The 17,089-nt window shown below is 44.0% G+C and overlaps 1 protein-coding gene across 1 annotated transcript in view; it reads right to left on the bottom strand.

Moving 5' to 3' along the window:
• Positions 1-14,630, bottom strand: part of lats1 (large tumor suppressor kinase 1) — a 32,107-nt gene extending 17,477 nt beyond the window's left edge. The window contains exons 1-4 of the mRNA XM_067984076.1: positions 14,573-14,630; positions 11,946-12,462; positions 5,311-5,461; positions 1,132-2,726 (exon numbers count right to left, since the gene is read on the bottom strand). Of these exons, the coding sequence (XP_067840177.1) occupies positions 1,132-2,726; positions 5,311-5,461; positions 11,946-12,302 (2,103 nt within the window). The 5' untranslated portion in view covers positions 12,303-12,462; positions 14,573-14,630. The remainder of the gene's footprint in view (positions 1-1,131; positions 2,727-5,310; positions 5,462-11,945; positions 12,463-14,572) is intronic.
• Positions 14,631-17,089: the final 2,459 nt, after the last annotated feature.

The following is a 17,089-nucleotide window of genomic DNA, read 5'->3' as shown; positions in this document are numbered from 1 at the left end:
CTATATCTAATTCCAATTTTGTTTTGAATGCTTTATGCGTTCACTACATACCATTTAATCTGCACTTCGCTTTATTGGACACTCACCCGTATTATGTTTCCTCGTTTTCTCATAATTATTTTGATCTCCCTTGCCCCTTCTACACCAATGCTTTTATCTCACTACCTCAAAGCTTCTTTCTTTCCCTTTCTCCTCTGGTAAGCCTATTTCTGTTCCAACAGCTTTACTAATTCTGTAGAGTAATCATAATTTTGAAACCCCCCTTTACATTCTCTGTTCCATCCCTTCTTTCCCCAAGTATAACCTCTCATTCCTATCATCATTCTCTTTTGCCTTACTGCACCCTTTCCACAGCTCTAATATTCTTACTAGAGTAGGGTACTAAGAACTACACATAGCACTCCAACTGTAGCCTGTTAATTCATCCTGGTTACTTTGCAGATCTGGGGTATCCCACATCATGCATACTACATACTGTTGTAATGTAGGGAAATACAGCAGCCAATTTGCACACAGCAAGGTCCTACAAACAGCAATGAGATAATGACCAGAAAACTGTTTTTTAATTATGTTGATTGAGGGATAAATATTGGCCAGGACACCAGGGAGAACTCCCTGCTCTTCTTCGAATAGTGCCATTGCATCTTTTACATCCACCGGAGAGGGCAGACGGGGCCTCGGTTTAACGTCTCATCCGAAAGACAGTGCAGTACTGCACTGAAATATCAGCCTAGATTTTGTGTTCAAGTCTCTGCAACCCACAACCGTCTGACTCAGAGATGAGAGTGTTACCACTGAGCCAGGGCTGACACCTTGGTCCAAGATACAGGTCAAAGCTTAAAACTCATAAGATTACCCTTTGATTTTAATTTTCTTGGGTACCTGGCTTCTTGCCCAGATGGTCAGTCTTTCAGGCCTGGGGCTGTTTATTGGTTACTGACATGTGTTTGCTATATCTCACAGAAAGCAGGAAAGAAAATTGCAAATGAATAAGCGGTGTGGCTATTTCACCTATCTACCCTGTTGGCTGGTCAGAAGCTGGCAGCAAAGGGATGGAATGCCCTGCGGCCCCACCTGAAGGAGGTTCTATGTAGATGAAGCGCCTTACGGAGAGAAGAGTACATTGCTTACCCTCGACATTTCATTCTCCAGTTGCTTTTTGCGATGCAACCTCTGCTGGTGAGACTTGAGCACATTCTCCACGTGCTGCTCCATGAAGAATTTGAAGGCCTGCGGGGAGTAAAGCTGAATCCGCGACTCTCTGCGCTCCTCGTCCTTTTTGTTTTTCCGGACCGGGACAGGAGACGTCGTAATCTGTTTTTTTTCCTTCTCTGTAGCATCAAAACGTTCCCCATATTCCGTGGCCTTCTCGTGCTCGTCCTCATCTATGCTTTGAACCACTGGTAATGTGGACTGTTTTGCTGCTTGCTCATCTTTGCTGGCTTTAGCTACGGAATCGTACGGCGGCGCAGGCTGATTCTGCTGAAGCAAGTGCTTGGGGTATGGAGGAGGCGGAGGCTGATAACTCGAAGCTTCGGCCAGAGTAGGACCCTCGGCAACGGGGCCGGTCTGCTGCATCCAGGGAGGGTGAGTGGGTGCGAGTGCGGTCTGCAGCTCAGGTTTTTGTACACGGATGCTCTTCACGGGTTGCAGAATGGGAGCAGGTGTAATGGCAGTCACAGTGGTGGCGGACGGCTGGGAGTTGGAATGGGGCTGCCGGCCAGACAGGTGGTGATTGTTGAAGGAATTGGACCGTACAGGCGCGCTCAGATTTTGAGGAGGGTGCCAGTTAGGCATCTCCGGGCCGCTACCTGAAGACTGGGGCTGAGATGGGGGCGGTTGTGGCCATGAAGATGCAATAGTAGGCACGCTGATGTTATAAATATCCATGTTCTGGCTGTTTCTGTTCGGCACCATCACAGACTGTGAAACGTTTCCGCTCAGGTTACTGCTGTAGGTGGGAGAAGCAGCAGCCCCGCCTGCTTGCATTTGTAGCGCACTGGGGCTCTGTCGGCTAGACTGAGATAGCGGGTATGGTGGTGGCTGACGACTCACTGGGTTTCCTCCCATAACATTTTGGTGCGGCACAAAGTGTGCAGCCATGGCGCCATCTGGTTGTGCCGATCCGTTCTGGTGTCCTGTTCTGCCTGCTGGGTAGTTGTATTTACTACAGGGTGCGTTTTGCATGATAATAGGTTGCCTACCCAGTGGAATAGGACTGATTCCTCTCTGGCCTTGGGGTGGTGGATTCATCATAGAGGCAGCGCCGAGGTTGGCCGGTGGGAACCCATCTTGCCAGGCTCCTTGCGGCACAGGGGATATCCGCGTGATCATGTAGTCCATGTTTCCGGAGAAACGTTTTGGTTGCTGATTCCCCTCCCAAGAGGGCGGGGGAGGAGTGGTGCCACGCGGGGGAGGAGTCTGTCCTCTGGGTGGAGGTGGCGGTGGAGTTACACTCCTCACTGGAAGTGGAGGCGGAGGGTTTGATCTCTGAGAGTTCACTGCTCCCAATGGCCCCTGTCCATTCCCCGGATGGCTCTGGGTGTACGCAGTCATTCCAGAACCCGAAGGCAATGGCCGACCCATTTCTACCTGGGAGACGGGGCTGTCTGCTCGATATCCTACACCCTCCATCAGCGATGGACCGTGCCGCGGTGCAACCAAAGATTCTTTTGAACCCTTCCAACTTGGCCTCCGGTTAATTGTTTGCTGAATTGTGCTTGATCCTGTTTAGGAAGATGACAGAAAAATAAAACAACGATAATGTAAAGTAACATCAGTAATTTAAACAAGAAATAGTTTTGTCAGATTAGATAACATTTTGCAGAGTACGGTAAATGTGGCAATGGTTATTACTCCTCCCATATTAAATTGTCAGTTAACTTCACAATACTGTGATGCACTTTTCACTTATATTCCCTGATGAATTTCTGTTTACCAAGCAAGGGGCATCACTACTGGGAAGTACTCTGGGCGCCAAATGTCCAAATCAAGCATTCCCAAGTGATGCAGAGTAAAGGTGTTCAAATACTATGTCTTAACCCCACAACAGTGTAAAACTGTTCAATTTCTCACATTAGCCACGGTCTCTTGTGAAAGACTGCTAATTTATTGCCAACTTGGGGGTTCAATTACGAGCAGGCCCCCTAGAATCTCACTCTATTCATGGCCAACTTCTGTGCCAACCCCCAATTCTGCTGCACGAGAATTTAAATTCCATGGCAAGTCAATCCAGGATTTGAGGCATCTCAATAAGAAAATTATTTTTAAAATATATAAAGGAGCAAAAATATGCTAGAACGGAAGCTTTTTTTAAAATATAGAAAACTTGGGTATTTTCACATGTTTAAAAGCTGTTAACTGTGCTTAGTCTTTAGCCAAGTGCTGCTCAGCTGTTCACAGTAACAGCTGCCTCGTAACACTAGCTCTCACACCTAACTTCTAACATAGCCACGGTGAGGCGAGACATCTAGGTGTTAAGTGGTAGGTAGTAAGTACCTTATGTGAATAAAGCGAGAAAAAATGCAAATGCTGGAAATAAGAAATAAAAACAAAATGCTGGAAATACATAGCAGGTTCTGTTTGCAGGTCATTAAACCCTAACTGTCTATGTGGAGTCTTTCCTAACGCCACCCAGGTGACCCTGGTCATTAGCAGTTTGCTTCTGTGTATGCATGTCCAATTGGAAGTAGACTTTGAACTTAGCGGAGGAGAGAGACTTTCATCCTATTGGCTTGTACTGAGGTATCAGAGGTGCAGACACTAGGGAAACTTTCAGACACTAGGTAAAATTCAAACAGGCAAACTAGGTATTGCAGTGGGGCTAACCCACTTCACTACCTCCATTAATGTCCCTGATTCAAGTTTAGTCATTCCAATTGTTGTGTTTCATAACAAAAAGCTATTTTGAAATAAATATTTTCTTTAAACCGACAGGTGGAGGAAATCAATTAGCCAAAGATGAAATGCTCTAAGGATGTAGTTAAACTTATTTTCCCCCAGTTCTGCACTCTCCTCCACAGCTCAAACTCTTCCAGATACCAATAAGTTTGTACAAATCACAGGAGGTGCACTTGCTCCATGGAGTGAAAGGATTTACCAAAAATATCCCCTACATGCCCAAACACCTTTATATCAGTGTCCAACCCCAGTAGGGAAATTCCAGTCAAGCAAACACAAGAGACAGAGCTCAAGAACATAAGAAATAGGAACAGGAGTAGGCCATTCGGCCACTTGAGCCTGGTCCGCCATTCACTAAGATCATGGCAGATCTTCAACCTCAAATCCATTTTCCCACCCTATCCCCATAGCCCTTGATTCCCTTAGTGTCCAAAAATCTATCTATCTCAGTCTTGAATATACTCAACGACTAAGCATTCATCCGTATGGGGTAGAGAATTCCAAAGATTCACAACCCTCTGAGTGAAGACATTTTTCCTCATCTCGGTCCTAAATAGCCAACCACTTATCTTGAGACTACGACCCCTAGTTCTATTCTCTCCAGCCAAGAGAAACAGCCTCTCAAGCCCTCTAAGAATTTTACACGTTTCAATGAAATCACCTCTCATTCTTCTAATTATGGAGCCATCTTAGGCAGGGGAGGTAGAGAAAAAAGATTCCACAGCAGTAAAACATATCTTTGCTTTTAAGTACTGGATTGGATCATTTTAGAACACAACTGGCCAATACATAACTGGATACTTCATATTTCCAATCCCAATCCTGAAAAGGAACCCGGTGAACATTATTTCTAGCTAGTGCGCCAAGATTGTTTAGATACCAAGGTTGTGTACCACCCCAAAAAGCTATCGTCTCTTGCCTTCCAAGCCTGCATGTATGGTTCAAGGAGACCTACTAATATGTTAAAAGGACTCATTTGAAAGAAAGCATAGATTGCTGCTGTACAGTATTTGAAATGCAGCATTGATGCCGAACCTACAACTGAGCTGCTGACAACACTCAAGGATAAAACTGATCTGTACAAATGCACAGAACCAAACATGAAAGGCAACTGTCCCTACAATAGCCCGGTAAAATAAACGTCAAGATGTTGTTAAAACCCAAAGCAATGGAAATGCCAATAAAAATCCCTTCAACATACAAAAGTCAAGTTTTGATACGTGGGAGAACTGCAAGTCCTACTCATAGTGACCCCACAAAATCACCCAAAAATTGTACGCGTATAAAAGGATCCTATTGTCCCAACAGGAATTGATAACCAAGTGTGTGAAAGAAACCAGAGAAAGAGGCATGAATGATATCTTAGGACTGAATGAGTTAGAGGCTACGTAATATTTCAGCGATGCATACCTGCTGCTTTCATGCTTGCATTCACTGGTCTTGCGGCTGCAGCGACCATCTGCTCTCGCCGTGTATCCTGGTAGCTCATCTTACTGATGTATTCAATTGCAGCCTCTATACTGCGGCTGTAGGTCTGCTTGAGAGCTCGAACTACCATGTCCTACAAGTGATCAAATGCAGTTAGTCAAATACCTGACAAAAAAGTACACATTTAATCTAAAACAGCTCCATGTTTTGTAACGATAATAAAACCGTTAAAATATTTTGTGTCGTCTGTGATTTTACCAGTAGATAAAATCTTTTAAAAGATTTAGTATTCAGTTCTATGGATACAAGAAATAAAAAGTGCTGCTCATCAGCAAATATATTAAAACACAGCCAACAGTAGCGATCGATGCCTACAACTCAGATTCTCACACTATGTGGAGATGCCGGTGATGGACTGGGGTTGACAATTGTAAACAATTTTACAACACCAAGTTATAGTCCAGCAATTTTATTTTAAATTCACAAGCTTTCGGAGGCTTCCTCCTTCCTCAGGTGAACGTTGTTGGAAATTTCCAACAACGTTCCAACATTTCCAACAACGTTCACCTGAGGAAGGAGGAAGCCTCCGAAAGCTTGTGAATTTAAAATAAAATTGCTGGACTATAACTTGGTGTTGTAAAATTGTTTACAATTCTCACACTAGGCATTTTATTTAAAATGGGGTTTCTCCTTCCCACCTTTTTGCATCACTACATTTTGATCGCTAGAATTCTCAGATACCCACTTACTTTTTTCACAAACTCCACAGTAACAGGGCTCAACATAGGTTTCTACACAAAATATCGCTTGTGCATTTGTGAGTGAAGCTATCACAAGCTATTACAAAGATAAGTAAAGGTGAGGGCGGGCATTTGACCCATCTGTATCACCCTTCCATAGAGATCAATAACCCCCGCCATAGTATCCAAGGACCTGTTGAACGACTCATGTTTTTGTCAGCACTCTCCTCCCTGGAGACCATTCCAGGTATTAATCACTGTGTAAAGAACTGCTTCCTGAGATCAGTCCTGAATTTGCCTTTTACCAATTTATGCCTGTATACCCTGATTCTGCAGTCCTGGTTTGACTTTGAAATATTGCTCAGAATTAACCTTCTCTATTCTGCTCTGAGTGTCAACCATGGCTCAACGGGTAGCATTCTCACCTCTGAGTCAGAAGGTTGTGGGTTCCAGAGACTTGAGCACAAAAATCTAGCCTGACACGCCATGCAGTACTGAGGGAGTGCTACACTGTCGGAGGTGCTGTCTTTTGGATGGAACGTTAAACTGAGACCCCCATCTGGCCTCTCAGGTGGACGCAAAAGAACCCATGGCACTATTGCAAAGAAGAGCATGGCAGTTATCCACGATGTCCTGGACAATATTTATCCCTCAATCAATATCGCTAAAACAGATTAGTTGGTCATTATCACATTGCTGTTTGTAGAACCTTGCTGTTGGCAAATTGGCTGCCGCGTTCCAAACATTACAACAGTGACTACACTTCAAAAGTACTTCATTGGTTGTAAAGTGCTTTGGGAGGTCCTGAGGCCGTAAAAGACACTATATAAATGCCAGATCTTGCTTTCTTATACAAGATGCTTCTCATTCATCTCCTTTCAAGTTGAAGATTTTTTTCCTCGTAACTCAGGTCTCTGACACTAGGAATCAGTCTCATTGCCTTTTCTCTGCACTGCTTCCAGGGCTCAGATATACCCTTCGTGCTTCAGTGACCGGAACTGAAGATAGGGATTCAAGGACCTGACCACAGCAGTAAACAGAGTCAGCATTGACGGCCTCAGGTGTATACTCTCCTGATTTGGCAACGTAGCCTAGCATTCTGTTTGCTTTAATATGTTCTACTGCTGACATAACAACAGTGAATCTGCATTAAAAAATAACTTATAGGATGTATCAAGGCACTCACACGAAAGAAAATATGTTGTTATACAAATTCAGGTTTTTTCTTTTCTGAACTGCTGCTCTGCAATGACTGGGCATAGTCAGTGCTGAATCTACCATCACTCCCAGATCTCTCTCAACCTCTTCCTTGGCGAGTTTAACACCTTTCATTAAGGAAGCATGCCCCCCATTCTTCTTCCAGTGTGTAAAACCTGTATTGAATTTCACCTGCCACTGTTCTGCCTACTTACAAACACTGTCCAGATCCTTTATTAATTCCTTAGCTGCTTTGTTAGGATTTACTGCCCCTAGTTTAGTATCATCGGTGAATTTGATCAACTTGAGTTTCCGAATCCAGATCATTTATGTAGATAAGAAACAGAGGCCCCAGCACCAATCCCTGGGCATTCCACTCAGTACATCCTTGACATCACTCCCCTAAATAACACTCACTGATCCCTTTCAGCCAATTTCTTATCCACCTCTGGGTTTCACCATGATGCCTTAAGCTTGTTAGCAGTCTTTCTTGTGGAATTTTGACAAAAGTTTCTGGTAGTTCAAGTATTTTATACGATGGAGCTTTCTAGATCAGTACGTTTTAAACCTAACAAGGAAAGAGGCAGTGCTGATTGTAGTCCTAGGAAATGAAATGAGGTAAGTAGGAAATGTAAGGGTAGGGGAAGGTGTAGTAAACAATGACCATGACATAATTAAGAATGAAATAAAAATTGAAAGAGGGGGAACAGTCAAAGGTAAAAGGTAGCTGACTGGAAAAGCAATTTCAATAAGATAAAAAGGGATCTAGCCCAGATAAAGAGTGTGGCAGTGGGAATGAAAGGGTACAAGAGGAGGAGGAGGATAGATATAGATTGGAAGCTTCCCTGAATTGGAACGTTGTAGGTTCGAGTCCCACACCAGGACCTGAGCAAATAATCTAGGCTGGCATTTCCGTGCAGTACTGAGGGAGTGATGCACTTTTGAAGGTGCCGTCTTTCTGGTAGGACATTATACCAAGACCCCATATGCCTGCTCAGGTGGATTGAAAAGACCCTATGCCACTATTTGAAGAGGAGCAGGAAAGTTCCCCAGCATCCTGGCCAATATTTCTGTCTCAAACACCAACTAAAACAGATTCATTGGTCTTTGTGGGACCTGGCCACATTTGCCTAAAAACAGTGCACCCACAACATTCTGACTCAGCACTCCTTCCTCCTCTATAACTACCCTAATTGTTCCACCTCCTCCTCTTCAAAAGTAATCCTTGAGATGTGGAATTCTCTCCCCTAGAAAGCTGTGGATGCTGGGACAATTGAAATGTTCAAGACTGAGACCAATAGAATTTTGTAAAGTAATGGTACGAAGGGATTATAGATCAAAGCTGTGTAAATGGAGTTGAGGTATTTAAGATGATCAGCAAAAGAGCCAGAGGCAACATGAGGAAATATTTTTTATGCAGTATATTGTAATGATCTGGAATGCACTGCCTGAGAGGGTAGTGGAAGCAGATTCAATAATGACTTTCAAAAGGGAATTGGATAAATACTCGAAGGGAAAAAATTTACAGGGCTATGGGATCAATTGGATAGCTCTTTCAAAGAGCCGGCACAGACACGATGGGCCGAATGGCCTCCTCCTGTGCTGTACCTACTATGATACAGATCAGCTATGATCTAATTGAATGGTGGAACAGGCTCGAGGGGCTGAATTGCCTACTTCTGTTCTATGTTCTTAATCCAAAGAAAGTGGTTAGATGAGTTGGCTTAGCAGTGTTCTACTCTGCTTCATAATTTTTGAACTAAATGTAATGTTGACTATCTTGATTAGCTGACCAACAGAGTCAGTGCACAGGTTCTTGGCACGGGAATTCAAGAATGTATGGTTCCATTCAGTGTTAACATAAGAACATAGGAAATAGGAGCAGGAGTCGGCCAATCGGCCCCTCGAGCCTGCTCCGCCATTCAATAAGATCATAGCTGATCTGATCCTAACCTCAAATCTAAATTCATGTCCAATTTCCTGCTCGTGCCCCGTAACCCCTAATTCCCTTTACTTCTAGGAAATTGTCTATTTCTGTTTTAAATTTATTTAATGATGTAGCTTCCACAGCTTCCTGGGGCAGCAAATTCCACAGACCTACTACCCTCTGAGTGAAGAAGTTTCTCCTCATCTCAGTTTTGAAAGAGCAGCCCCTTATTCTAAGATTATGGCCCCTAGTTCTAGTTTCACCCATCCTTGGGAACATCCTTACCGCATCCACCCGATCAAGCCCTTTCACAATCTTATATGTTTCAATAAGATCGCCTCTCATTCTTCTGAACTCCAACGAGCAGAGTCCCAATCTACTCAACCTCTCCTCATATGTCCACCCCTTCATCCCCAGGATTAACCGAGTGAACCTTCTATTAAACAAGTTGTTACAAATTTATGGGCTCACAGTAGATATTTTCTAAGGTTCAGCATCACTGATCGCTCTCGAAAGCAGTCCCCGCGTCCCTTAAATTATTCAGGATGTTCCACAGGTTGGTGTCACACCAAAATAACGCCCAGCTCATTAAAGAAACAATTTTAAACACGTGTGCACTGTCAGACTAATTGCAAATAACCTTAGTGAGGATATTATCTGCCCAATATACAAATGTGTCCAAATATCATAACAATAAGACCTCTTGTGCGCACAGGACACCACAATCTCGCACACGTAACCTGGTGCATTGTCCTACCTTTTCAGAAGGTGGACTGATAAGCAGCGTAGTAAGAAATTATCCATTACAAACCAATTATTTATATTAAATATATGAACTGAGTAGCCTTCTAGACTGTATACATTAATTTCCTCTCACCCCTTGTAACACAAAACATAACAAAATACATGATCATACCTCTTTGTTGCAGGGTAAACTCTCATATAAGTTAGCAGTTCCTGAACAAACTGGCACTAATCTTTTCTTTTGTATGCCTTCTGCAATAATGTCTCAGTCTGGAGCCTCTCTCAACCATCTCTGCCTGACTAAAAAGCAAGATCCCTTTGCTCTCAGACTATTCTAGACTGACTTCCTCAAAGTCAGATCGAGACAAAGACAGATCCGATCACTCCCTCAGCTGTGTCAAGGATTTGCTTACCAAGCCTGCAAAGTTGCCACCTTGAATGAGATCTATCTCCCCCAAGTCGGCCAGGTGTGAGCACTCACAACAATTACATTGTCTGTTCAGCCAATCCCCTTCCCAATGCTTTGAACGAAAACCCATTCTAGCATTAAGTGAGTAAGCAGCTCTGGGGTGTGCTCAATGACATCCCATCACCCCAAAACTGACGTGATATGTTACAGCACATAAATTTGATGCATGTTTAATCTGGTATTCCACCCAATTGTCTTAATCTAATGTGATTGCAAAATCATAAATGAAACTCAAATCTTTCCAAGCCTCAAAATGTTACATAAGTTTACTCAATTTTATGCCCATTCAGAACTGACTGCCAATTGAACATACTGCCAATTACTACAAAGACCAACTCATTGTCCTAGCTCCTGGTTAAGCATGCATTCAGGATGTTCCACATTAACAGGTTGGTGTCATACTGAATAAAGCCCAGCTCATTAAATAAAACAATTTTAAACACCATTTGTGTTTTAGCACAGCATGACATAAATCTAAATTACAGGTCAAATAAATTGTAACAACAATAAGCTTGATAACATGTACAATGAAATCATCAATTTATCAGCACAGCCCTCATTAAAATTTGCATGGAAGAGCTGCTAACATTTTGAATTGGAACGGCCGCCTTTTATTATTGTATTGGTATCAGTTCCCAAATGGCACCACAGTAACACCCCCTGTTGAAAATGACCTTATTCCACCAGCAGGAGACAACCATTTTTCACGGGTCTCTGGATGTGCCACCAGAATGACCTTCTTCGTGGCTCAAATTAACCTGCACGAGTACTACTGCAAACTTCATGAGAAGACAGGAGTGTGTTAGGCAGAGTTAATCTTTGCCTCACTTGCCCAGGGCCCAGTTGTCACCAACACGCAACATCTACGTAAACCAGGAACAATCTCTCAAGGCATTTTTACTTTGACTAGGTGGGTCATAGAAGAGTGGTACTTAAGAGATCTGCAACCTCCATGATCTGCTTTCCCTGTTTACTCTGGTGTCATTGCCCCAGTAAAATTGCCCCTGGAAGCTGGAGACCAACAATTCCCATCAATAAGAGAGAGCTTCTGGCTTAACAGTTTTGCCATACATAGAATTTTACAGCACAGAAAAAGGCCACTCGGCCCAACTGGTCTATGTCGGTGTTTATGCTCCACACGAACCTCCTCCCATCTTACTTCATCTAACCCTATCCACATATCCTTCTATTCCTTTCTCCCTCGTGTACTTATCTAGCTTTCCCTTAAATGTATCTATACTAATCGCCTCAACCACCTTTAAGTAGGGACCTGGCAGCAGCTTCCTAGACCCATGAATAGACATCCCTGATGCTGAAAGGTTTCCAAAGGTACCCCTGCTTTGTATTAGAGCGTCACCGACTACAGGAATTCCATCGTCTGCAGTTAATGACGTTCACCCACCGTAAATGCACCTTCAGATTACCAACATCTTGTGCTATGCATATTAGTATGGAAATTGGCAATCTGTAACATATCTGTACTATGGTTTGCACAGCCTAAGTGGATTGAATCCATTTGTTCCGTTTAAATAGATCTCACCTCGTCAAACCCTGCAGTTACTAAGTCCTGTAACATCTGCTTGTTTACATCTGCGGATCCACGGACTGATGAACTGTACTCATTTGAAAATGGCAACAAGGAATTCCGGATCTCCTGCAGGGCTTTTTGGTAAGTCACAAATTTGAGAGCATTCCGTCCTTGCTGCCTGGAATCTTCCGCGCCTAATTTCACCGCATTTTGATCGGAGCTCCCAGCGTCTCCTGATGGTTTGGGCAAATGTCTGAGACTCTCGCGAATTTCCTGCAACATCTGCCGGCTGCTCCCAGAAAAGTTGCTGGCAGGGAATGTTTTTGGCCTCATTTGTCTATGTCCATCAGGCTTCTCCCCTCTCTTCATGAAAGTGTCAGACAAAACCAATTTCACTCTTGGCTCATTCACATAGGCTGTAATTCTGGCAGGTTACAGGTGTACTCGGCTTATGTGTTAGATATCCAAAAATATCAGCTGCAGTGTTGTTGTTCTGCTCATCTGAGTATTGGCAAGATTTTACCTGTAACTAAAACAAAAACTGGCATTCAGTGATATGAACTAACCCCAACATAAAGTTATCACACAAATGTTTACCATACAAAGCAGTGAGTAATTACCTGACAGTTATAAACTCAACTAATAAGTGCAAAGCCAAAAGGTCACTGCTATAAACAAATATTACATTACTATTCCTAGCTGTCAACAAATTCTCCCTTCCTCTCCTGAAGAGTGTGTCTCATACTCGGAGATGTCTCAACTGGAAACTTGTCCGAATAGCCAGATGTGTCACCCTGTATGTTAAGCATTGGGAGGGTCGATCCACTTTCCAGGAGTTATTGGATAGCAATCAGAAGCAGAAAAGCTGGCTTTTTTTCCCCCTACATAACCAGATGAACCTGAGGCCAACTGAAGCGTGCTCCTCCTCACCAGGATCAACTAACGCAGCACAGGTCAAGGATTCAATCTGGGGCCATCCTCGTCTGCAGGGCTCCGCACTACACCAAACAGTGAGCCACCAGGGAAGCAATACAGTACTAGATAAACTCACCGTTGGCAGCATGTTACAAGAATAATGTGCAGAAAGGTTAGGTCATTAGAAATCATTTCTGGGCTGCTCAAATGTACCATCTTTGGGGGGGGGGGGGTGGATGTATATAAGCAAACTACATTTGCAGACCTTTCATTAGCAATGCCTCGCCTGCACATTGCCAGATCTGCAATTAAATGTGAAATTAACAAAGGATTAAGAACTAGGCTGTCAAGGAGGGGGAACTTCAGCTGGGAAAACAAGATTGTCCCACTTTGAAAACATCCAGCAGGTTCCTCAATGTTTACTACAGTTCACCATACCAATACATGATGAATATTATGTGGGAAATCACATGCAAACATGAAATATAGTTTCCCCGATGTCCTCCAATTAAGTTCACCAGGAAACAGAAAGCCCACTTACTTCTCACACTGCATCAATCTATCACAACAAAAAATATCTTTTCATACAGGATCCTTAAGATATTGTCTTGTATTGCAATAGGTTTTAAAAATAAAATCTGCAAACTCCAATCTCACCTAGGCTGTCAAGAGAGGCAAATAGAACCCACAGCTAAGAAAACGTAAAAATACAATTGTTGCAAGCCTTATACCACCAAACACAAAGATACAAAGCAAAACAGGTGAATATCCACACAGTTGGTATATAGTTTACTGCTTTTATTCCAAATCTTTCAAAAAAGATTAAAGGATGCTGTACGGCTAGTATTACAAAATTAAAGGGTCACTCAGACTCGTATGTCTGGGGATGTGGGACTTCAGTCATATGGGATGTGGGACTTCAGTCGAGAGAAGCTGGGGTTGTTCTCCTTACAGCAGAGAAACTTAGGGGTGAGATTCAGTAGAGGTGTTCAAAATTATGAGGGGTTTTGATAGAGTGAATAAGGAGAAGCTGTTTCCAGTGGCAGGTGGGTCAGCAACCAGAGGACACAGATTTAAGATAAGTGATGGAAGAACCAGAGTGAAGATTAGGATTTTTTTTAATGCAGCGTGTTGTTATGATCTGGAATGCACTGCCTGAAAGGGTGGTGGAAGCAGATTCAATAATAACTTTCAAAAGGGAATTAGACAAATACTTGAAAAGGAAAAAAAATACAGGGCTATGGGGAAAGAGGGACTAATCGGATAGCTCTTTCAAAGAGCCGGCAGAGGCACGTTGGGCCGAATGGCCTCCTTCTGCGCTGTATGATTCATGGGTCAAGTGCACAGCAACAAGTGAATTTACAAACTCGTTCGATAATTTAAAGGGACAACCATTGCCCTGTAAATCCACTATAGGATCTAGAGTGAGCACTATCTCCCCGGTAATTTACACAAACCCAGGCCTGCAGTGTGGAGGCCGCGGTCTGCAGCCCCTCATGCCCAGGATCCCTCACTCTACCCCCACGGCCATTTTGGCCTCCGTTCTTCTTGCCAACTCATCGCACAATATGCCGCCCCCGAGTATGAGGATCGGGCGGCAATCCGCTCCCCCTCGGGTGCACCGGACGGAGTAAAAGGAAGGAAGGAAGGCGAGCCCCGTGTTAGTACCGCTAAATACCCGTCGCCTCCGCCTCCTCCTACTCCACCGCTCCCATTTCACTCACCCTCCGACCAACCGCCTCCGCAATGGCCGCTCCGCTCCACTGTACGCGATACGCTCCTCTCGCGAGATCACAGGGCGCGACGGGATCTTGGCCGTCTCGTGACATTCCGCCTGAATTACCAACGTTTGGCGCCCCCCTCAGGCCGGGAGGAGTTACTGTCCGCTCTATTAATCAATGTTTCAAAACTGCGGTTCTACAAAGGTCGTGGTTCTGCTGTTGCCATTTACAGCTCCTCTAAACTCATCTTTTGTTTCTCAATTTGTTCCATTACCACCCTCCTTGCCTTGCACCATCATCCCTTTTGTCATTTAATCACTCTTGCTCTCCACCCTATCACAGACCTTCCCTTTTGTTCTTTCCTCCCCTCCTTTCCCTGGCTTTGCAAGAAACATAGAAACATAGAAAATAGGAGCAGGGGTAGGCCATTCAGCCCTTCGAGCCTGCTATGCCATTCAATATGATCATGGCTGATCCTCTATCTCAATACCGTATTCCCACTCTCTCCCCATACCCCTTGATGCCTTCTGTGTCCAGGAATCTATCTAGCTCCTTCTTAAATATATTCAGTGACTTGGCCTCCACAGCCTTCTGTGGTAGAGAATTCCACAGGTTCACCACCCTCTGAGTGAAGAAATTTCTCCTCATCTTAGTCCTAAGTGTCCTACCCCTTACCCTGAGACTGTGACAACTCATTCTGGACCCCCCAGCCAGGGGAAACATCCTCCTTGCATCCAGTCTGTCTAGCCCTGTCAGAATTTTATGTTTCAATGAGATCCCCTCTCATTCGTGTAAACTCGAGTGAATACAGGCCGAGTCGACCCAATCTCTCCTCACATGACAGTCCTGCCATCCCAGGGATCAGTCTGGTGGACCTTCGCTGCACTCCCTCTGTGGCAAGCATATCCTTTCTTAGGTAAGGAGACCAAAACTGCACACAATACTCCAGGTGTGGTCTCACCAAAGCCCTGTATAACTAAAGTAAGACATCCTTGCTCCTGTACTCAAATCCTCTTGCAATGAAGGCCAACATACCACTTGCCTTCCTAACTGCTTGCTGCACCTGCATGTTTGCTTTCAGTGACTGGTGTACAAGGACACCCAGGTCGCTTTGTACATCAACATTTCCCAATCTATCACCATTTATATAATATTCTGCCTTTCTGTTTTTCCTTCCAAAGTGGATAACTTCACATTTATCCACATTATACTGCATCTGCCATGTATTTGCCCACTCACTCAACTTGTCTAAATCGCCTTGACGTCTCTTTGCATCCTCCTCACAACTCATGATCCCACCTAGTTTTGTGTCATCAGCAAACTTGGAAATATTACATTTGGGTCCCTCATCCAAATCATTGATATATATTGTGAATAGCTGGGGCCCAAGCATTGATCCCTGTAGTACCCCACTAGTCACTACCTGCCACCCTGAAAAAGACCCATTTATTCCTACTGTCTGTTAACCAATTTTCAATCCATGCCAGTATATTACCCCCAATCCCATGTGCTTTAATTTTGCAATCACTGTTACACATACGCATTCAGTGTGATAATCATCTATGTATAATAATCTGGATAGGGTGCATAATATTAATCTTTGCAGATGTAACAAAATGTGGCTGTCAGCTGACCCAGAAACTGTAAAAACAGTTACCCCCACAGCTGCTGTCAGGTGGGTGCAACAATGTCTGCTGGTACCTTGGGTGAGTGTAGTCAACCAAGCTTTGGTTGATGGGTCACCCTGGCACGACGACTTAAATGCAGTACCACAAAGCATGACATGCTGCCACTGGGGCGCTTCTTAAGAACCATCCAGCTTAACAGTTAGCCAGGTCGTCGCACTTGTCTGTACCATTGGGCCTGCTGCAACAATTTATATTGAGTTGAAGTCTCCACCTGCACTATTACTTAGCCAAAGTAAGGTATCGTCCTTAGGTGTAGGTGTGAGGTTACCAGCAAGTGGGTACAGAGCACTTCTGGTGCAGTCTGACCAGGCCTGGCATCACATTGCTGGTTTCCCTCTTTCTCCTCCTCCAAACAGCTCACATTCTTTGGGCATTCCCAATAAGGAACCCACAGCTGGCATTAATGGGGATGAAGGGGTTTTAAAAACAAAACCAGGGCAGCAATTACCCGTAAAGGCTTATGGGAATATAAAATGGAAGCAGGGAGAAAACAAAATTAAGAAAATCTGTGCTCAAAACTAAATGTGGAAAAGATGTTTCCACTTGTGTGTCGGGGGAGGGGGGGGGCAACTAAAACTAGGGGCCATAAATATGAGATAGTCACTAATAAACCCAATAAAGAACTCAGGAGAAGTTTCTTTGCCCAGAGAGTGGTTAGAATGTGGACCTCGCTACCGCATGGAGTAGCTATGGCGAATAGCGTAGACGCATTTAAGGGGAAGCTAGATAAACATATGAGGGAGAAAGGAACAGAAGGATACACAGATAGAGTTAGATGAAGTAGGGTGAGAGGAGGCTTGTGTGGAGCATGAACACCGCCGTAGAACTGTTG

Source organism: Heptranchias perlo, chromosome 5 (assembly GCF_035084215.1).
Source record: "Heptranchias perlo isolate sHepPer1 chromosome 5, sHepPer1.hap1, whole genome shotgun sequence".
Lineage (NCBI taxonomy): Eukaryota > Metazoa > Chordata > Chondrichthyes > Hexanchiformes > Hexanchidae > Heptranchias > Heptranchias perlo.
This window is presented reverse-complemented; position numbering and strand designations above follow the sequence as displayed.